The sequence below is a fragment of the Dasypus novemcinctus genome, chromosome 17, assembly GCF_030445035.2.
Source record: "Dasypus novemcinctus isolate mDasNov1 chromosome 17, mDasNov1.1.hap2, whole genome shotgun sequence".
Lineage (NCBI taxonomy): Eukaryota > Metazoa > Chordata > Mammalia > Cingulata > Dasypodidae > Dasypus > Dasypus novemcinctus.
The window spans coordinates 32,580,150-32,603,422 of record NC_080689.1 but is presented as its reverse complement, the minus strand read 5'-3'; the positions used below and the strand labels follow the sequence as shown (position 1 = coordinate 32,603,422).

The 23,273-nt window shown below is 38.3% G+C and overlaps 1 protein-coding gene across 10 annotated transcripts in view; it reads left to right on the top strand.

Moving 5' to 3' along the window:
* PREPL (prolyl endopeptidase like) overlaps positions 1–23,273 on the top strand; it is a 76,980-nt gene that overhangs the window by 10,830 nt on the left and 42,877 nt on the right. For all 10 annotated transcript variants that reach the window (XM_004447323.5, XM_071208801.1, XM_004447324.5 and 7 more), the window contains 2 exons: positions 21,456–21,578; positions 22,755–22,821. In XM_004447323.5, the coding sequence (XP_004447380.1) occupies positions 21,504–21,578; positions 22,755–22,821 (142 nt within the window). In that variant the 5' untranslated portion in view covers positions 21,456–21,503. The remainder of the gene's footprint in view (positions 1–21,455; positions 21,579–22,754; positions 22,822–23,273) is intronic.

Below are 23,273 nucleotides of genomic sequence, written 5' to 3'. Positions count from 1 at the left end.
ATTCCCATCATATCTGTTATGTTTTTGCGTATGTCTGCAATTTCCCCTCCAAGTGATGTCTTCATGTTGTTAACCTCTTTCATTACTGCATCAAATTTGTCGGTGATAAATGTTCTGAGATCTTTCATTGCTTGTGCCAAGTTTTGCTCCCCTTCGTGATTATTGGTTTGTTGATTGGATTCAGCCATGTTTTCCTGATTATTGGTTTGGTTCGTAGATTTTTGTTGCTTTCTGGTCATCTCTTTATTTTGACGAATTTAATCAGTTCCTTAGCTTCTTTGTCTGCTCTTGGAGGTTAATTAGTTGTTATTTTTGCACAGGTGTTATATCTTCTCTTTGTCACTTTTTTCTTCTTATTCTAGTTACTTGTTGTTGGTTAAGTTCACTTTAGAGGAAAGTATTAGTGTTGGGGAAAGGCAATTGTGTAAGCAAGGGAAAAGTGTAAAGTTGTATTGGTGATGTATGTTAATAAAGCAGGAATATGAGATCTGGAAGGATGGAGGTTAGATTCATGTAGATTGTATAGAGTTATAGCTGTAGGTAGAGTACCTTTTATGAAGTTGATGACTGAATTTGGGAGGAATATGGTATGAACTACACAGCTATTGTTTTCATGAGAGAGGGAAAAAGAAAAGAAAGGTAATAGTTTCAAGAGTGGATAATAGACAGAAAACAGAACAAAGGTATTAGAAATTAAGAGTTAGACACTTTGTGGATCAAAGAACGGGAGGTGGGGGGTGGAATATAGGAGAGACAGTAGATGATAGTGGATATCAAGATGCAGGGGAAGGGGGATAGTGTAGGTAGCCTAAATCAGTTCACACAGAAATGAGGCAGTGGAGGATGGGAAAACCCAGCAAATGTGAGGTGTTCCCTGTAGCACCTATTGTATACTTGAATTAAAGTAAAAATAAGTGGAAGATGAGGGACAAGAGGGAAAGAGAAAACCGAAAAAAGAAAAAAAAAAAACTAATTATAATAAAGAAAAAAGAAAGGCAAGAAGAAAGGAAGAAAGAAAAAGAGGATGGGCAAACGGTGGGGAACGGATAGGGAGAAGAGAGATACAGGTACACACGTGTCACAATTGCAACACTATCTAAAACAACAACTTCCCCCCGCTTTGCCCTAAAACCCCCCCGTCTGTCTGCCCAAATGGGTCTGCAAGCACCTCCCTTCCCACAAACCCCCAATAGGCCGCCCAGGGCCCACGAACTCCCCAGTACTGCAGATGCTCAAAAAAAAAAAAAAAAAAAAAAAAAATTAAGTAAAATTAAAAAAAACAAAAAACAAAAAACAAACAAACAAACAAACAAACAAAAAACAGAAACCCCTCCGCAGGCCCGGTTCCGCCCGCCACGGAGGCTTGGACCGGCTCTGCCCGGCTCCTCACGCCGCCTTGGCCTGGCCTGGCTCCGCCCAGCTCCGCTCGCTACAGCGGCCCAGCCGGCTCCGGCGTCCACCTCCCGCCACCGCGGCCTGGACCGGCCCTGCCCGGCTCCGTACCCGCCGCGGCCTGACCCGGGCCCGCCCGGCTCCAAACGCTACCGCGGCCCGCAGCCGGGGCCTGAACCGGCCCCGCCCGGCTCCAAGCGCTACCGCGGCCCGCAGCCGGGGCCTGCACCGGCCCCGCCCGGCTCCAAGCGCTACCGCGGCCCGCAGCCCGCAGCCGGGGCCTGCACCGGCCCCGCCCGGCTCCAAGCGCTACCGCGACCCGTAGCCGGGGCCTGCACCGGCCCCGCCCGGCTCCAAACGCTACCGCGGCCCGGCTCGGCCTGGCTCGGCCCCGCCCGGCCCCGCTCACCGCCGGGGCAGCGCGGCCCGGCCTGGCCCAGCCCCACCGAGCGGGGCTAGATGCCTCGTCTCCGCCTACCCAAGAAGGGAATCCTCTACAGGTAGCTGGGATCTCCGTGTATATTTCACAGACGAATCCTCTCTGTTACCTTCCCTCCAAATCGATGTCCAGACACCTCCGGACCAGCAAAAATCCCAAAACAATCCGGTCCCAAAGAGTCTCCAACGCCGCCCAGCCGATTCCCTGCAGAAGACTCTAACAGGGATGTTCACTCAGCCGCCATCTTGCCCCCTCTCTCAGTAATTTTAGTTTGATATTTTTAATTTTCAGGTTCAATTTTCCTTAGTCCAATGTAAGCATAAAAGAAACATATAGTATAAATAGCACTAATATAATATATTACAATGTAGATTTATAAAAAATGATTCACCTTAGGAATTCCATAGTGTGCCCACCAGTGCATCTCTAAGTGTAATTCAGCTTTCTAAAGTTTCCAGTATACCAAATTTTAGCTCTTAATAAAATCTAATTAGCTAATTATTTGATGAAGCTCAAATTAGTAAACATTGGTAAAAAGCCAGGTAATTGTGTGTTATTTCTCTCTTTTAAAAAAATGGTGGGACTTGGGTCCTTCAGAAAGACAGACTTCTGCAAGATCCCAAGCTGAGGGCATGATCACACTCTTGAGGACCCTATTACCCTTACATGTAAAGTGACCATTTATCTTAGTTTTCCTGGGACAGTCCCAGTCCAAACCTGTTGTCCCTATGTAATTAATAATAGTATATCCCCTTTCCTGTCAAAAGTGTCCTGGTTAGGATGACAACTTATAGTCATCCTACTTATAAGATTAAGCTATCTATGCTACTGTGCCTTTGACATATCTCCTCTGTTTTGTTATGTTCCCTTCATTCCTTAAATTGTAAATGAGGGTGGTATTTTTGAACTGTTTTAACATATTTTATGATTTTAATGATTTAATTTCTAGTTTTTAATTGTTTTGTTGCATACTGATTTTTTTTTGTCTTTACTTTCTCTTTAAAAACTTTTTTGAATTTTAACTTTTTAATTTACTCAGTTTTTCTGTTATATCATTTTTACTCTTCTTTTAGCTTATACTTATTTGTTGCTTTTTTTTTTCTAACCTTTTATCTGTTATTTCCTAGACTTTTACTCCTTACATTTTAGTCTCTCAAATTATTTCTTGGGTTAATTGAACAGTTTAATTCTTACTTAGAAATTCCTTATGCCTTTTATTTCATTTTTACCTTTTGGCTTTGTATAGCTTTATTCTACTTTAGAAAGATAAAATTTCTGAAGTAGAATTTAGCCATTGGGCTAAATTTCAGGCCTTGAGGTGGTTTAATTTTGCATTGTGGTAGAACATATTGTCATATTAGACTTTTATCTTAATTCCTAGTTTATAAATAGTAGGCAGAAATTATGCTCAGGGTGACAGCTGTGAGACTAGCTCACACTCTAAACAGGAGGTTGACTATTTTTTCCTTCCATTTGTCCCTACAGCAACTTTTCAGTTCTCTTTCATAGCTTCCCATTACTCATGAATCCAAGAAAAGTAGTTCTTTTAATAGCTCTTTTACCTGATCAAATGGTCCTGCTTTCATTCCTTGTATGAGAAATTGGATCTAAAAGCTGTTATCTCAGGGAGCGGATATAGCTCAAATTGCTGAGCACCTATTTCCTATGTACAAGGTCCTAGGTTCAATCTCTGGTACCTCCAAAAAAAAAAGAAAGAAAAAGAAGAAAGAGACGAAAGAAAGAAAAAGAAAAGAAAGAAACCCTGTGGTTTTTAAAATATAAATATGTTCTCTCTATCTTTAAATAAGATAGTTGGAGAAGCTTTATAAAGATAACACTGCAGGTGTGAAAAGATCTGCGATTAAGATTGCACATTTCTTTCTTTCAGCAAGCATCCACTGAGTCCCAACTTATAATTCTAACCACCCTTATAGAAACAAACAAACAAAAAGTAGTGCCTTTAGGCAAATTAAAATATATATACTCAAAGGTCTATTTATATAAGTTAACATAAAATAGGGGAGATGGCAAAATATTTAGTAGAAATGGCTGGAAGGTGAGAGAGCTAGCCTTTGTTAGTGTAACTGACTTTGATCTTCCTGAGTGAAAAAAGTAAGGATTTTCACCTTATGTTTTCTAAAAGTCGTCAGAGTGTTAAAATTTCATCATAATCCTAACTACCTTACTACCTTAGCAACAAATCATTACCTATAAATGTGAGACTCTAGTACAAACTTCTACATCTAGGTGAATTTATCAGAAATCCTGGAAAGCTTTTTAGAAATGCAGATTCTTGTTTTCCATCACAGATCTGCTGGATAGACTGTCTATGGTTGAAGCATAGGAATCTGTTTTTTAAAACTTTACCAAGTAATTCTGAAAATCTTAGCCTGCCACAGACATTGGACCTGAATTTAGGGGTTGGAGACACTTGGTAATCAAGTGTTTTTGACCTAAACCTAATTGTAAATTTATTTAATTCTAAAGTTTTTGTTGACAAGTTCACTTTAATTTTCCATCTTATATTGGCCTGGCGGCAAGGTGAACTTCTTCTGTTACACTCATTTGCCAGCTAGAATATTCAAAGACTAGCATTTATTAAGATGTGTGTTGATCTTCCACATCATTCTGCTCTGCTCTACTTAGAAAAATAATTGTTAAAATCGTTGGCCATGATAATTTGAACAAGATACAAAAGGAAAATAGATTAAGTTAAAAAGGAGACAGGATTAAATTCTTTGGTTAAACTTGAGAGTTACCTGTTTCTTCAATACAAGATTAGCAGTTACTAGAGTAGTTCAGTGGGTTGGACAGATAGATGTCCCCTTCACTGGCAGTGATTTGTATGAATGCCATTCTATGGATTGCAAAAATAAATTTTGGATCTAAGTCCCCAAAGAGACAGGGTTAAGCTAGACAAAAAAAGAGGGCTCATTTGGATTTGATTAAGGTCATACCAGCCAGAGGGAGAAGCGTGTATGTATAAAAGCTCAGAATCAAGAGGGCATTACCAGATGGGCCGAAATTTGTAAGCTGGGGCGGGATCATATATAGTTTTGTAAATCTAGCTAGAAGTTTGAGCTGCATCCTAGAAGCCATAGAAACCATGGGAAATGTAAGAGGAATCAATTTGCATTTTGGAAGAATTGCTTTAGCAGAATTGCAGAGAATAGACTTTAAGTAGGAAGCTTTGTCAATCACTCAGATATAGAAATGGTGAGAAATGTTAGATTTGAGGGAAGATTTAAGAGGGAGAATCTGTTGAACTTGGTAATTACAGAGCAATTTCATTTTATTTGAGAGTATAGTGGCACAATATCTATTTGGGTTCTAAAATCTGAAGGCTCTTAGAAAAGTTTTGTTTTGTTTTTTAACAAAACCTCACCTAAACTGATAATAAGCTATTATAATCTTTCTTTATCACACTCTGTAGATGTTTTGCTCCAAAATCTTAGACTGTATTTGGTTACAGTGATGTTCCTCACCATACTAGGCACCATGTTAACTTTTCAAAATAAAAAAATTCTAAAATACACCTGGATCATCTTTAGTTTCATAGGGATTTTTTTCACAGTCACATCTGTTATTCAGAGCTTAGATGTGGGGAAGGGGAAGGAATAAATATAACTGAGTACTAAGGTGGAGATATCAGTTGGCAGAAAGATACAAGTCCAGAAATTGACAAGAGTTGTCCGGGTATAAGTAGTAGTTGAAGCCGTAAGAGCCATACTGCTATATCTCTATGTGATTACATTATTTTAAATGTATTCTATTTCTCCTGTTAGATTGTCTTTCCTATTAGAAACAAGAATTTTCATAATGTACCTCTTTATATTTCCAGCACCAAGCATAATGACTGCCACATAGTAGATAAGCAATGTTTGCAAGTGAATTAGTAGTTGAATGAATGAATTTATTATTTCATGTAACCGTTAATTTTATTGCCGAAGAAAAGACCTCAGAATCCATCCAGTCTGAGGTCTTTCTTAGGTCTGTGGATACATTTGAGTTACTTTTTTTGTATATGGTGTGAAGTGTACGGTTCTAACTTCATTATTGCATATGGATATCCAGTTATCCCTACACCATTTGTTTAAAAGACTATTCTTTGCCCTATTGAATTGTCTTGGCACCCTTATTGACTATCATTTAACCATAAATATAAGGGTTTATTTCTGTACTCTCAGTTCTGTTCCATTGATCTGTATGTCTCTCATGCTAGTACCACATTGTCTTAATTACTGTAGCTTTGTATAAAGTTTTGAAATTGAGAAGTGGAGTTTTACAAATGGAAAAACTAAAGCCATGGAGCCTAAGATTAACAAAATTTATAAAGTCAGAGCTAGATTACAGGTAACTTTGTTCTTAGATACTCTTTATTATAAGTTATTTACAAATATTTACCAAATCATAGAGAATGACATAACAAAAATCCATGTACCCATTACTCAATGTGACATTTTTTAACTAGACTAAAAATTAGATACATTTGAAGGCTCTTTTGTACATCTCCCTGATCACATTCCCTTACCGCCCCAGACAAGGTCATTATCCTTTATCTTTCCATGCATATTTTTATATAAATTGCACGTTTTTGTAACCACAGGTAATATACAGTGTTGTTTTTTGTGTGTTTAAACTTTATATAGAAATGTAGAAAAATTCTGTAACTTTTTTTGCTCGACATTATGATTTTGAGATCCCACATTAATACATGAATCTCTAGTTCATTTCTTCTAACTGCTGTGTAGTTTTCCATTGCATGATATACTTCAATTAATCCATTTTCTTTGGACAAACATGTAGGTTATTTGCTGTAAAGCACAATCTTACATGTGTCTACTTATTCACATGTGCTAGTCTTACTCTAGAGTATATACCTAGAACTGGAATTCCTGATTATGTATATACAAATTCTTAATTTAAAATTTCTTTTGAAATCGATAGTACCAGTTGACACTCCCACCAGGAGTTCTAACTCTACATCCTTAGTAATGCTTTATATTGTTAGACCTTTTCCTTTTTGCCCTTCTTACAGATAAATACTATATCATTTTTATTTAATTTTCCTTGTCTTCATTGATAGTGAGGTTGAGTATCTTTTACATTTATTGACTTTATTGGTTTTGTCTTCTTAAATCTCTTAATCATTTCCTTTGACCGTTTTTCCTGTTGTTTTTAACTGGTGTGCACTTCTATCCATGATTTTTTAATTTATTTTTTATTTTTATTTATTTCCCCTTCCCCTCAGTTGTCTGCTCTCTGTCCTTTCGCTGTGTGTTCTTCTGTATCCTCTTGCATTCTTGTCATGAGGCACCAGGAAACTGTTGCTTTTTTGTTGTTGTTGTTGCATCATCTTGCTGCATCAGTTCTCCGAGTGTGTGGCGCCACTCCTGGGCGGGGCTGCGCTTTTTTCACACGGGGCAGCTTCCTTGCGGGGCGTTTTCCTTGCACATGGGGCACCCCTATGCAGGGAACACCTTTGCGTGGCATAGCACTCCTTGCATGGCACGGCATTCCTTGCGCACAGCAGCACTGTGCATCTTTCCATGATTTTTATCTTTTACTTATGCTGTAGATATCTACGTCATAACTGTAAATAGCTACACCATAACTGTACCATGATTTCACTTTGTTTATCATGACTTTCAAGGAATACTTTTTAAAATTTTATATTTTGTACTATATTTCATTCAATTCAGCAAATATTTATTGAACACATATTGTGCCCTGTTCTAAACACTGGGAATGTCAGTAGCCAAAACAAAACAAAAAATCCCTATCTTCATGGAACTTATATTCTAGTTGAGAAAGAGCAGAGGGCAGGGAGAAAAGAAATATAAAAGTATAAACTAGGGAAGCGGATTTGGTCCAATGGATAGTGCATCCGCCTACCACGTGAAAGGTCCAAGGTTCAAACCCAGGGCCTCCTAACCCGTGTGATGAGCTGGCCCACATGCAGTGCTGATGCGCGCAAGCAGTGCCCTGCCACGCAGGGGTGTCCCCCGCGTCAGGGAGCCCCACGTACAGGGAGTGCAACCCTCAGGGAGAGCCGCCCAGTGGGAAAGAAAGTGCAGCCTGTCCAGGAATGGCGCCGCACACAAGGAGCGCTGACATAGCAAGATGATGCAACAAAAAGATACACAGACTCCCTAGTGCCGCTGACAGGAATAGAAGCAGACACAGAAGAACACATAGTGAATGGACACAGAGAGCAGACAACTGGGGGCGGTGTGGAGAAGGGAGAGAAATAAAAAATCTTAAAAAAAAGGTATAAACTAAGTATGTCAGAGGTGGTAAATGGAATAAAAAAAGAAAGAAAAGGGAAAGGATGACCAGGCATATTTGGGGATAAGGAAGGATTGTTTTTTAGTAGGATGGTCAGGGAAGGCCTGTCTGAGAAGGTGACATTTAAGCAGTAACTTGAGGGAGGTGTTTGGGCATAGGATATAGCAAGTTCTAAGGAACTGAGGTGGAGCAAGCCTGGCTATTCAGGAAACATGGAAGCTGGTGTGGCCCAATCTCAGTTGGAGGGGTGGGGGAAATGTAGCGGTAAATGAGATCATCAAAGGTAGTAGGGGAAGATCCTTCTAGACCTTGTGGACCACTGTAAGGATTTTTGTTTTTCCTGTCAAATAAGATGGGAAAGCATAAAAGATTTTGGTCAGAGGATTGATATGATCTGACTTTAGGCTTACTGTAGCAACTTAGTTGAAAACTGACTGTGCAGGCAAAGGCTGAAGCAGAGAGAGCAGTTAGGCTTTTGTAGTAATCCAGATGAGAGATGACAATGGATTGGACAGTGGTACCAGCGCCAGTGTGAAAAGTGGTCAGATTCTAGATACATCTTGAAGGTAGAATAGATAGGAGTGGCAGATCAGTTTATTGTGCTGAGAAAGTAAGACAAGCAAAATGTTAAGGCTTTTAAAAGTCCAAATCAAGGCATCTTGAAGGCGATGCTTTCTCCCCAAAGATGCATTTTGGGGCGGATGCCAGTGATCCACATGGCAGCATATTCTGGTATCTCCTTTCTCTTCTGGGTTCCATTGATATTGAACTTCTGGCTGCTCCTTCTGTGGCTTTCTCTGTGTCTGAAATACATTCCACTTCAGTAATAGGATTAAGACCCATCCTAATTGAGGTTGGCCATACCTTCTTAATTGACGTAACCTCATCAAAAGGTCCTACTTAAAATGGGTTCATACTCACTGGACTGGGTTAAATTTAAGAACATGTTTTTCTGGAGAACATACAGCTTCAAACCACCATATATTCATTCCACAACTCCCAAAATCCTTAAGTCATTTCAGAAGCATTGCTTAGTACAAAGTCCCATCAAAATTGATTATAGGGAAGCAGATGTGGCTCAACAGATAGAGCATCTATCTACTGTATGGAGGGTCCAGGATTCAATCCCCACAGCCTCCTGACCCATGTGGTAAGCTGGCCCATGGGCAGTGCTGCTGCCGCGCGCAAGGAGTGCCATGCCATGCAGGGGTGTCCCCACATAGGGGTCCCCCACGCACAAGGAGTGTACCCCGCAAGGAGAGCCGCCCCACTTGAAAAAAGTGCAGCCCACCCAGGAGTGGCACTGCACACACGGAGAGCTGATGCAGCAAGATGACACAACTAAAAAGAGACTCAATTTCCCAGTGCCACAGGATAATGCAGACAGATGCAGAAGAACACAGTGAATGGACACAGAGCAGACAACAGAAGAGGAAGGGGAGAGGAATAAATAAAAATAATAAATCTTTTTTAAAAAATTGATTATACATGTGTTCTGTTCTAGGACATAATTCCCCTCCACTGCTGGTGATATGCAGTGGAGAGACAGGCGTAGGATAAACATTTGTATTCCCACAGGGAGATATTGGAAGTAGACTGGGTGACAGGTCACAATTCTGAAACCCAGTAGGGTTTCCTCCATTGGATTTCAAGATCTGATAGTCATTTATGGGACAATGTTACATCCTCCAGGCCTGATGAAGCAGCATCCCCACCCCTTCCAAGTGTTTGTGCAGCAGCCTTGCTTTTTCCTAAGACAGGGGTGAAGGCTCCACCCTCTTCAAGCATCAAGATGGCAACCAAGCTCTCCACAAAAACCAAGGCACCAGCTCAACCCTCTCCAGGCACTGAAATGACAGCACTCTTCCTGAACAACAGGTGGACAGCCCACCTTCTCAAAGCACTGAGCAGACTCAACCTGTCAGCACAAATGGGTGGGATTGACTTCTTGACCTGATGAAATGTCTTTGGTCCAGGTCTCTACTTCTGTGGTTCTGCCTTTGAAGTGATTCTTCCTTCAGTTTGTACCTTTTCTACCCCTGTTAGTCCAGGATGGAAGTGGTTCCATTCATACAAATTACACAAAAAAACTTGTCAGTTTGCCTGTAGTTTACAGGGGTCTAAACCGTCACAACTTTCCATAGCTCCTTCCTAGATAACTGCATTTCCAACCCTTTCATAGAAAATTTCTGGCTGGCTTCATATTCAGTTAAACCCATAGAGCACTGTTCTCTGGGGACTTGCTTTCCCAACTCAGAATTTTCCAAACCATTGATTTTTGTTTTCTTTGTGCCAAGGAGTTCAGTTCTCTGCTTATCCCATTTCTGTCACATTTTACTGTAAGTGACAAGGAGAAACCAGGCTATTCTTCCCACACTTAGCTTGGAAATCTTAGCTAAATATCCAAGTTCATCACACTCAAGTTCTGACTTCCAGGCAAGATCAGAAGTCAATTTTGCCAAGATCTCTGCCATTTTAAAACAAGGATTGCCTTTCCTCCAGTTTCCAATAACACATTCATTATTTCCTACCAAGGCCTCATTGGAAATATCCTTAGCATCCATGTTTCTACCAACAGTCTCTTCAAAGCAGTCTAGGCCCTTTCTGTCAAGCACCTCACAATTCTTCCAGCCTCTACCATTTTTTTTTTTTTTTTTTTTTTTTGCAATGAGAACACCCTACTCTCCTGGTACCAAAATCTTTTTTAGTTTCCTAGGATGATCTAGTAAATATTATGAAATGGATCAACTTAAATAATGGGAGTTTATGGTTTTGAAGCTAAAAGAATGTTTAAATCAAGGCCATCCTTTCTCCCTGAAGATTGGCATTCTGGGAGTGGCTGCCAGCAATCCTTGGTACCTCTACCACATGCCAAGATAAATGGTGGCATTTCCTGGTCCCTCCCATCTCTTCTGGATTCTTCCCTTGCCCAGACTCTTGCTTCCTTTGGCTTTCTCTATCTGAATTTCATTTGCTTATGATGACTCCATCAATAGGGTTAAGACTCATCCTGATTGACTGACTTACTTCTTAACTGAAGTAACCTGATCAAAAGATTCTAGTTACAATCAATTCAGATTCACAGGAATGGATTAAATTTAAGAGCATGTTTTTCTTGGGTACATACAGCTTCAAACCACAACTGGGAGATTGGGGAGATGGGATGTTTGGTTTTACATATAGACTTACCTATTAGATATCGAAGTAGAAATGTTAAGTAGTTAGTTGGATATTATAACCCCAAATTGTTCACAGGAGAGGTTTAGGCTACAGATAGAAATTTGGGAGTCCTCCACATATAATTAGTGTGGCAATTTGAAACTTTATGAAGTCCAAGAAGAGAGCTTAGGTTTGTAAACTGGTCTGTTCCTCTGGGTGTGATCCCCTTTGATTGCATTGTATTCAGCTGAGATGTCTTTGATTAAATTATGTTAAGATTAAGGCTTTGATTCAGTAGGGTGTAACTCAGATTAAGCCCTTGCCCCCTTGGTGGGCTATATAAATGGACACTCACTCAAGTAGAGACAGAAAAGATACACAGGAATAAGAGACAGAGCTCCATAGGCACAGCAGAGGAGAGAACCTTGATCCTGCAGCCCTGGGAGGAAAGATGGACCATTTGCCTGAGTGTTTACAGCGGAAGTGTACAGAGCAGCTGGGCCCATGGAGTCTTAAGAGGAAAGAGAAAGGTTGAACCCTTGCAGATATTGCCCACCATCTTGTTTCAACACATGGCAAGTGATTTTGGGTGAGAAAGTACCTCTTATTGTACCTTGAGTTGGACCATTAGGGCATTGTAACTGTTAGCTTTTACCCCAAATACCCTTTATAAAAGCCAACAGATTTCTGGTACTTGCATCAGCACCCCTTTGGTAATATAATTAGTATATTAGTCTATGAGGCTGAATGAGATCACCAAAGGAGTTATGACAGACTATAGATAAAGAAGTAGTCCAAGAACTGAGCTCTGGGCATGCCAATGTTAAGAAGCTAGGTAGTTGAGTAGGAATCAGCTAAAGAGACTGAGAAGTAAGGACTGGTGAAATAGGAAAACAAGGGAGAATGCAGTATCCTGGAAGCCATGTGAAGAAAAGTGTTGTAAGGCAGGAAGGGATAACCTATGTGAAGATGCTGATGGGTCAAGTAAGATAAATACTGAAAACTGACCCTTGCATTTGACAGTGTGGTGTGGCAGTTTGATAATATTTATGAATTCCAAAAAGAAATATAGATTACATTTGTAACCTCTGGATTTGATACCCTTTGATTGTATTAAATTCAAAGGTTACATTTACTTGATTAAATTAAGGTTAGGGGTTTGCTTTGGCCATGTCAGTAGGGCATTAAGTCCCTGTCCCCTTTTGGGCTATATAGGCAGGCAGACAGTCAGGGAGACACACAGAAGAACATGGAGGAATAGAGAATGACATGGCAGAGGCCCTGGGAAGAGAGATGAGACTGATAGTTTGCAGCTGAGCCCAGAAAGAACCGAGCCCCGGGGAGAGATGAGCTTTGTGCCAGCCTACAGCTGAGATTGAAAGAAGCTGGGCCTACAGATCCTTAAGAGGAAGAGAAAAGCTGAACCCTTGCAGAGACCAGCAGCCATCCTTTTCCAGTACTTGCCAACAGACTTTAGTGAGGGAAGTAACTTAATCTTTATGGCCTTGAAACTGTAAGCTTCTACCCCAAATAAACACCCTTTGTAAAAGCCAACAGATTTCTGGTACTTTGCATCAGCACCCCTTTTGGCTGACTAATATAGTGATGGTCACCCTGACAAGAGAAGTCAATGGAATAAGTAGGGCAAAATCTGACTGAACTCAGGAAAAGGGAAGGAGATGCATTGGAGGCGGGAAGCATGGCGAACTCTTCAGGAATGTTGTGTTAAAGGTCATGAAATTGATGCAGTATTGGGCAGGTAATACGAGGTCAAGAGAGTTTCATTGGTTTTTTAAGATAGAAGTTGTAATCCCTAATGATTGGGGAAATGCAAATCAAAACTACAATGAGATATCATTTCACATCTATCATAATTACCACTGTTAAAAAGACAGAACTACAAGTATCGAAGAGGATGTGGAAAGATAGGAACACTTCTTCACTATTGGTGAGAATGCAGAATGGTACAGCCACTGTGGAGGACTTCTTTAGTTCCTAAAGAAGTTGAATATAGACTTGCCACGTGATCCTGCAATACCCCTACTGAATATACACTCAGAAGAATTCAGAGCAGTTAACACTCTGCACACCAATGTTCATAGGGGCATTATGATTGCCAAAAGTTGGAAACAATCCAGGTACCATCAACCGATGAATGGATAAACAAACTGTGGTATATTCACAAAATGGAGTATTATGTAGCTGTAAGGAGAAATGAAGTTGTAAAGCATATGACAACATGGATGAACCTGGAGGACATGTTGACTGAAGCAAGCCAGACACAAGTGGACAAATACTGTATGATTGCATTACTATGAACCAAATAAATTGTGTAACATATCATATGATTCAAAAAAGACATTTATATGTCTAATACATTTAGTTGAGAAATGTATGTTTTTAGTCAACTGGTTTTTTTATATTTTTTGTTTATATTTTCAATTAAATGTACAAAATAAATTTTAAAAAATAGTACAATAAATAGAAAAAAGTTATAAAGAGATTCTTCATTTTTAAAGTATTTTAAAACTTTAACATATGAGACTTTATTCCATCTGGTATTTATTTTTATTTATGATACAAGATAGGGGTCTAATTTTAGTTTTCTTCATTGTGGGTAATCACTTGTTGCAGCACAGTTTATTGCATGACCTTTCCTTTCCTACTTTACTACTTCTCCATACTAAATATTTCCACATATGCATGAGTCTTCCCTAATTGTTCATGCATATTGTCCTGGCTATTCTTGGTTTCTTGCTCCTCGGTATAAATTGAGAATCATCTAGGGCAGCAGATGTGGCTCAAGCAGTTGGGCATCTACTTCCCATATGGAAGGTCTCCGGTTTGGTTCCTGATGCCTCCTGAGAAACAACAAGCAAACAAATGAAAAAACCCATTCGGGAACTGCTGTGGCTCGGTGGTTGAGTGCTGGCTTCCTATCACATACAGGGTCCCAGGTCAATCCCTGGCTGTGCTACCTCAAAAGAAGAAAAGGGGGAAAAAATCAAGTTCTATGAAATACTGTAAGGATTTGATTGGAATGTATTTGAATATATAGATTATTTGGAAAAATTTATGTTTAAAATATAATGACGGGAAATGGACTTGGCCCAGTGGTTAGGGCGTCCGTCTACCACATGGGAGGTCCGCGGTTCAAACCCCGGGCCTCCTTGACCCGTGTGGAGCTGGCCGATGCGCAGTGCTGATGCGCGCAAGGAGTGCCGTGCCACGCAGGGATGTCCCCCGTGTAGGGGAGCCCCACGCACAAGGAGTGCGCCCCGTAAGGAGAGCCACCCAGCGTGAAAGAAAGTGCAGCCTGCCCAGGAATGGCACCGCCCACACTTCCCGTGTCGCTGACGACAACAGAAGCAAACAAAGAAACAAGATGCAGCAAATAGACACAGAGAACAGACAACGGGGGGGGGGGGGGGGGGATTAAATAAATAAATAAATATTTAATAAAATAAAATTTAAAAATAAAAAAAGACATGTAATTTTAAAAAATAAAATAAAATAAAATATAATGAGTCTTCTACTCCATGAACATGCTAAATCTCTTCCTTTCATTACCCCTTAAGTGTTCTTCAATAATGTATTCTATTTTTCTCCTTAAAGATATTGCTTATCTTTTGTTAGGTATTCCTGGACATCTTAGAGTTTTCTGGCTTTTTTGAATAAAATCATCTCTGCTATTATATTTTTCTAGTTATTTTTTACTGATATAAAGGAATGCTATGAATTTTGTAAATTGTTTGAATATCCTTTAGTTTTCTGTATAGATAGTTATGTCATACAAGTAAGGGCAACTTTCCTTTGTAATTTGTATATTTTTTTTTAAGAATTCCCATTTATTGTTTTCCTTTATATAATAATGACTTTTGAATTACAAAGTAATTTAATAGCACATACAACTAGATGTTTTAAATGAATATAATTTTTAATAATTTTAAACCTGTTAAATGTTTCACAGATAGTAAATATGCATATACTAATATGAGTACACTTCAGGTATATTAATTGCATATTTAATATGCCCAGACAATATAAAGACCATTTTCAGATCAAGGAAGGTCCCTTCTATTCCTAATTCAAGTTTTTATCATAAAAAAAAGTAAGTTTGATTAATTTCTACTGTTTTTTCCCCTGTATTTATTTAAATAACCATAACATTGATCTCCTCCATTTATTTTAGATTATGTTGATAGACATTTCTCATTTGAACCATCCTTTCTTAGGATAAGTCCTCCTTGGTCACAGATTATTATTGTTTTGGCTGTTTAAAAATACATCGATTTATCACATCTTATTTTAGATTTTTTTATCCATATTTGTATATAAGAGTGATTATCTTGTCATTGTCCAGTTTTGGTTTTGAAGTAATAATAGTGGATAAAAAAATTAGTTGAATGACTTAGTTTCTTTTCTTTTTAAGTAGTTAGCATATGAGAACATTATCTGTGTTTTTTTTTTTTTAAGATTTATTTATTTCTCTCCCCGCCCCCGGTTGTCTCTTTCTCTGTGTCTATTTGCTGTGTCTTTTTCTTTGTCCGCCTCTGTTGTTGTCAGCAACACGGGAATCTGTGTTTCTTTTTATTGCGTCATCTTGTTGTGTCAGCTCTCTGTGTGTACAGCACCATTCCTGGGCAGGCTGCACTTTCTTTCGCGCTGGGCGACTCTCCTTAGGGGGCGCACTCCTTGCGCTTGGGGTTCCCCTACGCAGGAACGCCCCTGTGTGGCAGGGCGCTCCTTGCGGGCATCAGCACTGCACATGGGCCAGCGCTCCACATGGGTCAAGGAGGCCCTCCCATGTGGTAGACGGACGCCCTAACCACTGAGCCAAGTCCGCCACCCTATTTTTTAAGTATATAGTAAAGCTAACTTTGCTGGGCTTGGTATGCCTTTCAAGAAGGGGAAACTTAATTACCAATTCAATATCTTTAATAATTATTAATTTAATATTTTCTTCTATTTCTTAAGTCAATTTAATAATTTATTTTTTTCTGGAAAATTATCCAGTTCATCTGTATTTTCAACTGTATTGGCCTAAAGAACTCTCTTGTGATTTTTAAATCTTTGTTTTATCTGTATTCTGCCTTTTTCATTCCTAATAGTCTTGTGTGTCTTTTTTTCTTGTTTTGCTGTACGATTGTCTTTTTAAGTAGGTTTTTCAAAGAGCCAGCTTTTTTATCATGTTGGTTTTCTTTAGTTTCTTTGCTACCAATTTCTTTGAAACTAATTTATTTTCTTTCTTGTACTTCCTTTAGATTTACTCTTCTATTTTTCTTCCTTAACTTGAAATGCTTCTGTTATTTTGTATCAGGAAACAAATACATCAGCTTATCCTACTATTTGTTTTTTTTCTTTTTTTTTAAGTTAAAGTTAATAGATCACAAGGAATGTTACATTAAAAACATAAAAAAACAAAAAAACATAGGCAGTTCCCATATAACCCACTCCCCACCCCCACCATATCATTTTGTAAGTTGTATTTTTTTGAAGATATATACATCACAAAAAAAAAAAATTACACTAAAAAATATGAGGTTTCTATATATCCCCCACAGCCCCCACCCCACTCCTCCCACGCCAACAACCTCCCTCATCATTGTGGCGGCATCCTCATTGCACTCAATGAACACATTTTGGGGCACTGCTGCACTACACAAATAATAGTTTACCACCCTGTAGTTCGCACTCTCCCCCAGTACATTCAGTGGGTTATGGCAGGATATATAGAGTCCAGCATCTGACCCTGCAGTGTCATTAAGGACAACTCAAAATCCCAAAAGTGCCCCCACATCACATCTCTTCAATCCCAAAAGTGCCCCCACATCACATCTCTTCTACCCTCTCCCTGCTCTCAGCAACTAATGTGGCTACTTTCTCCACCTCAATGATAAAATTTCTTCTATTACTCGTCATAGTAGTTTTATAGTAGAATATCATTAAATCCACTCTAGTCCATATTTTATTCCTCCATTCTGTGGACCCTGGGATGGTGATGTCCTCTCCACCTCTAGATCAAGAGGGGGCTTAGATTCCACATGGATGATGGATGCAATTCCTCTGCTTAAAGTTGTAGGCACTCTTGATTCCCTGGTGTGGTGGTTGATCATCTTCACCTCCCTATTAGCTGACCTGGGTGAGACCAAGGAACCAGAGAGTAAGAGTTGCCACTCTGCTAAGGCTCAGGGCCCAGCTGGCACATAGGCAGTCCAGACATTCAAGTCTCCTGAGTATGCACCATCCCTAGTGCCAACCACAGGTTCAGTAAAAATGACAGAAGAGGCATGTGTAGAAAAGTCACATCTGAGTCCAGCTCCATCACACTCAGGAGCACAAATTCCAAAGTGGGGCCCTCTGACATGGCACAGAGCTCCAAATCCATCTGCCATGACTATATACCCTGTGGATCTCTGTAGCCTTCAGGAGAACCAGTACCTAGGGTTCTGTCTACTTTGGCTTTTTCTGGGGTCCTGCTGAGGTGAGTGTAAGCGTGACCCCTCTGATGACCTCCCGACTCTTTTTGGAAGACTCTTAGCCATATCAACTCATTTGTTTTTGCCATTTCCCCCTTTTATTCAAGGTCAAAGAGCAGTTTTTAACTTGATCCAACATGTTTATCTTACTATTTGTGATGTTATATTGATAATTTTGATTTAAGGTGATAGCTACTAGTTCTCTCCATCGTTAGGGGCCTGTATTCCTTCTACATTTAGAAAGTACTCTCTGTAGGGCAGTAATTTGTTACAGTGCAAATATTGTGTTACCCACCATTCTTTGACTTAATGAGCATTCTCTCACCTTAATATTTTTTCACCTAAACACACCCATTGATGATCGTTACCCAAACCAGTTGTTTTAACTGGAAGTTGCTGTTTTAGTTTGCCAAAGGCTGCTAATGCAAAGTACTATAGATGGCTTGCCTTTTATAATGGCAAATTTATTAAGGGTAAAAGCTTACAGTTCCAAGTCGGCAAAAATGTCTACATCAAGGCATAATCAGAAAGATGCTTTCTCACTAAAGTCAGCTACTGGTGATCCTGGCAGCCTGCCACTTGGTGAAGCAAGATGGCGTGTCTGGGTCTCTCTCTACTTTCTTCTGAAACTCATCTGTGGATTCTCAGGCATATGGCTTGTCTCTTTCTAGACCTCCTCTCTCTCTTGGCTGCTGGGATTTCTCCCTGAGCCTAGCTGTGAGCAATGAGGCAAATAAATGGCTTGTCTATTCATCCTTAAGCTGCTCTGAGGGCCCAACCTCTTGGGGCTTCGGGCCTTGGGCTGTTAGGCATCCTGGAGTCCTCTCTCATATGGCCAAGTCAAAATGGCAGAGCAGAAAAGCTCCCTTTTCTTTGTGTCTTCTTTCTCTCTGTGTCTCCATTTATATAAAGCTCCAGTAAGAGGTCTGAGACCTAATCTAAGTTATGCTACACTGATCTAATCAAGGTCCATGAACTGAATCTAATGGAATTAAAGGGTCTCACATCCACAGGAATGGATTAGTTCAAAAACAGTCTTTTTTTGGGATTCATCAAATTTAAACTGTTAGAGTTGCTAAATGGTGACTTTATAATTCTCATTTGTTTTCTACATTAGTGAGCTAGTATTCCATAAAAAAGAATTTTTTTCCCTTTTTTAATTTTTAAAATTTTGATTTGACTTTTTTGCTTGTTTTTCAGTGTATTATAATCAATTGCAGTCATTTTTCTTTTTTATGCTCAAATTGCCCCAGGTGTGGGACAAATGTGTTCCCAAAAGAACCTCTTCATAATGGCTCTCGTATCCTTTTTACGTGTTTCCATTAATCTTTGAGCACACCCCTGCTTTCTGGCATAAACTGTCCCAAGCCTATCTTATACTCTTCTTGCCCTACACTTGAAATTAGCCATTTATTAATGGCACCATCTTGAAGGCTGTTCAGTTTTCCACTTCATTTTTCAGTCCTTAGAGTTTAGTATCTTTGCCATAATGAAGGTTACATATTCCATTCTTCTCCTATTTTATTATTTTTGTTTTTCTCTCCTATCGTAGAACAGCTTTCATGTTAAAATGGTTTTGTAGTGGGTCACCCGGAAAGTGAGAAAGAATGCTTCACTTTTTCCCTAATGGAATGATGCTTTGCATGTAACCTTACTATTCAGAGTAAAATTAAAGCTATCCTTACCTCAGCTTCATTAGTTAGACCCTTGAAACAAGTAGAATATTTAAGTATTAAGCTACTCAACTGAAGTAGGTAAATTTAGGTGTATTTCCTAATGATAATGCTAGCTGGGATTGAAATGAATCCTTAAAATACCACATGGATGTTGTTGGGGTACTTTAAGAATATTATGTAAAATCTGTTTTCCAGGAATATTTCCTTTTGAAGAACTGTTTACAAAAATCTTTGGATTCTACTTCTATTTCCTCAAAACAGTTAAAAATCTTACTGCTTTCAGGATTATTTTGATTCATATAACCTCAGTTTATTTGGATTTATGACACACAAAAATGTTGATCAAGAATACAAAGTAAATTTAACTAAGAGGGCAAATATTGGATCCAGACTATGTTGCCTTTGGCTGTAGCTATCGGTAAGAAAGGTATTCAAAAGTGGCAGAGCCTAGCTCAGTGACCTAGAATGTGCTAGGAGCTGAGCATAGCAGAGAGAGATACTTTAATAGCTATCCTGACTGCTTCAAAAGTTCTAAGGGCATTATAGAACAGACAAGCCTATTAGTGGAAATTAAAGGGCGATTTCTATTGCCGTTATTACAGTTTCAGGATAGATTTCTTATCATTCTCAGATTTGCAATTTAATTTTTGGGGCTAGTATTAGGGCATTCCTGATAGAAATATTTTGCCTCACTGCTCTAAAAATCAACCCTAGTTTTTGCAGAAGAGCTAAAGCATGAGTAAGAACTAAACATGGGCCTCCAGTGTTTGTTCTGGCTTTATAATTTTATGATTGATAATTACTCAAGAAAAATTTAAATGATTGAAGTAAATGCTGAATGATTGAGAATACCATAACGGCCATTGCTGCTAATTTGAATCAAAGCCAATTCATTAAGCATCCTGAAAAGTCTAAAAAGAAAAGCATTGCAGAAATAATTGTTTTTTCATTTAATTTGTTTGGGTGATTTTTCTAATTTATTCTTAGGTTTAATTTTAGATTGTAAACCCTTTGTAAATACAAACTGTATTTATAGCTTATATTCTCTGCAATGTTGAGTAAAGTATCACAAGCACATTTGTCATGCAATAAATATTTACCAGCTGTGTTAGAGGCCCTTACTAAAGGCTTAGTGCCCCCTCTGGCACAAATCATTGTATAGTTGTCATCTGTGGCAGAAAACTGAAGTTAAAAATCCTGGCTAGAATTCTTTTGATTGAGCAAGGCAAACCAGTGGAGTAGAATTATTGAACATTTTTTTTCAATTTGACAACTAAAGTTTTTCCTTATTAAAACTTTAATGATTCATGTGGTATTTATGTGCTGAATGAAGCACATAGTTGACTGGAGGTCAACTAAAGCTCTTAGCTTATTAGATACTCCTAGTAAGGCACAGTGAATGTTTATTTAGTTTTCATCTATGTCGCTGTTCATACTCATTAATTTTCTGTTATTTTTTTCTTCTTTGTATAAGGTTAATAGTTATTGAGGGTATAAAATAGGACAAATTTCTTAAAACTGTTGTACATAAAATAATAACATTAATAATGTCCTTTTTTTGACATTTCCCTTCTTTTTAGGAGTTATTTCAGAGAGAAAAACTCACTAGACATTTTTTCCCCTTTTCTCTGCCCTCATCCCTGACTATTAAATATGTAAAATTAATAGTATTTCTTTTTCTGCTTAGTTTTGTATAAACCTTTCCTATAGTATTTCCGAACATTCTCCAGAGTTTCTTAGTACTTCTACATCTTAAGGACTCACCCATTTAAAAGAACAATGTAACCATCAAGTATCTACCCTACTTTCTTTGTTTATATTTTAAATGTAAAAGAGGAGATCCTTTTTACTGATAAGCTGAGGAAGAAACATTTATTATCTGTGAAATGTTTATCATTTCATAGTAGCTTTAGGTAAAGATCTAAAATTGTAGTCATATGAAAAGAAAATGAGTTATCTTAACAGACAAAGAATAATTCATAATTTGAAATATTTTGATCATGCCAATAAAACATTTTCCAGGATCATCTGCCTATTAAACAAGAAAGCAAAAAGTCTCTTTCAGAAAACATGGACGCATTTGAAAAAGTGAGAACAAAATTAGAAACACAGCCACAAGAAGAATATGAAATCATCAATGCAGAGGTAGGATATCTCATATCTCCTTTTTTAAATAAATCTAATGTTACCAGTCAAGATGCAAATAAAATTCCTTGTTGATTTATAGATGCAATCCCACATCAAAATTAAACTGTTTTGACCTTTAAAATACACTGAAAATCTTAAAGAGCAAAAGATAAGTACTGTTTGACCCTTAAAATAAATTATAAAAGTCAAAACTAAGATGAATTTCCAAGTATAATATATTTTGGGTTTTGGAAACAACCAGTTTTGATTTTAAAATTTTTTAATAATTCCAAAGAAGTTTGAATTAAATGAATTCATGTTATTATTTGAAAAGCTTTTGATTGCTCCATCTCCATGTTATTTTACAAAAGGAAATTCACTTCAGTATTATAAGGCCATGAAAGTCAAGTATTTGTTGAACCATTTTGGGTACCACAGTCATATATATTCAGTTGAAACATAAATTGGACATATAGTAGAAAAATTTTCAGTTAGATTCGAAAACAGAACCACAAGTTATAAATGAAAGTTGTATACATAGTCAAATGAAGATATCAGTAGGTTAAAAATCAGGAATTCCAGATTCAAATTATGCCACTGACTTCAGAAAGTGAATGTCTTAAGTCACCTACAATTATACCTATCTATCACCCAGTCAGTTCCATTTAATATGTGGGTGTTAGACATGCACACTATTCATAGATTGGTAATATTCACTCCATTTCACACTCTGTATCTGTCATCCCACAAGAGATAAGATGTTCCTTGTAAAATTTCTACCCTGCCAGTTCAAAAGTTCAATCTGTTTTCATATAGATTATATACTAAAAAATTGCTGTCTGTTAAACAGCCTTACCCTGATTCAGCCTCTTCAAATTCTCTTGTGCTGTGCAGTAGTGTCTCTGTGTGTAAATACTATGCACTGAGGATAGATACCAAAAAAAACCAACCATCTGATGCATGGAAGATAATGCCCCATACCAATCAGATGTCCATTTGTTATTGGTATTTTGAAGCCATATCTTTACCATTGTTTTAATATTTGTTCATATATATACATCATCAGGTCTGCTTTTTTTTTTTTTAAGATAGCTCATTTCTCCTTTATGTTAGTCAGACCATTAATGTTATATTTAAATTAAATTATGTTAAATAAATTACTAAATAAACCCATATATTTCTTTTTATTGCTAGGTTAAACATGGTGGCTTCGTTTATTACCAAGAGGGTTGCTGCTTGGTTCGTTCAAAAGATGAAGAAGGTATACTACAATTTTTCTTTTTAACAGGCTCTGATTTTGCAGATTTCACATTTCTCTAGGAAATATGATATTAATTTCCCAAAGTATAGAAAATATTTCCAAATGCTCTTCATTTTCAAATGACTATCAGTTTTTAATATCTGGGTCTGCCTAGATATAGTTAACAGCTATACTCAGAAGCTGTTGTAGAACAGTGAACTCAGAGGTGAATGAGAATGGTGGTTGATGGTACAGATGTAAGAGTGCCCTTTTATGAGCTAGAGCAGATGTATGTCACTATTGCAGTGTTGTGGAAATCTGGAGAAGCATGGCAAAAATACAGTTGGTGTGACCTAAGGACTGTGGTTAACAGCAATAGTGTAATATTCTTGCATCAGTGCTAAAGATATATGCTGTTATAATGGGGGAGGTATGGAAAAAGTGTGCTAAATGTACACTATGGACCATGGTTG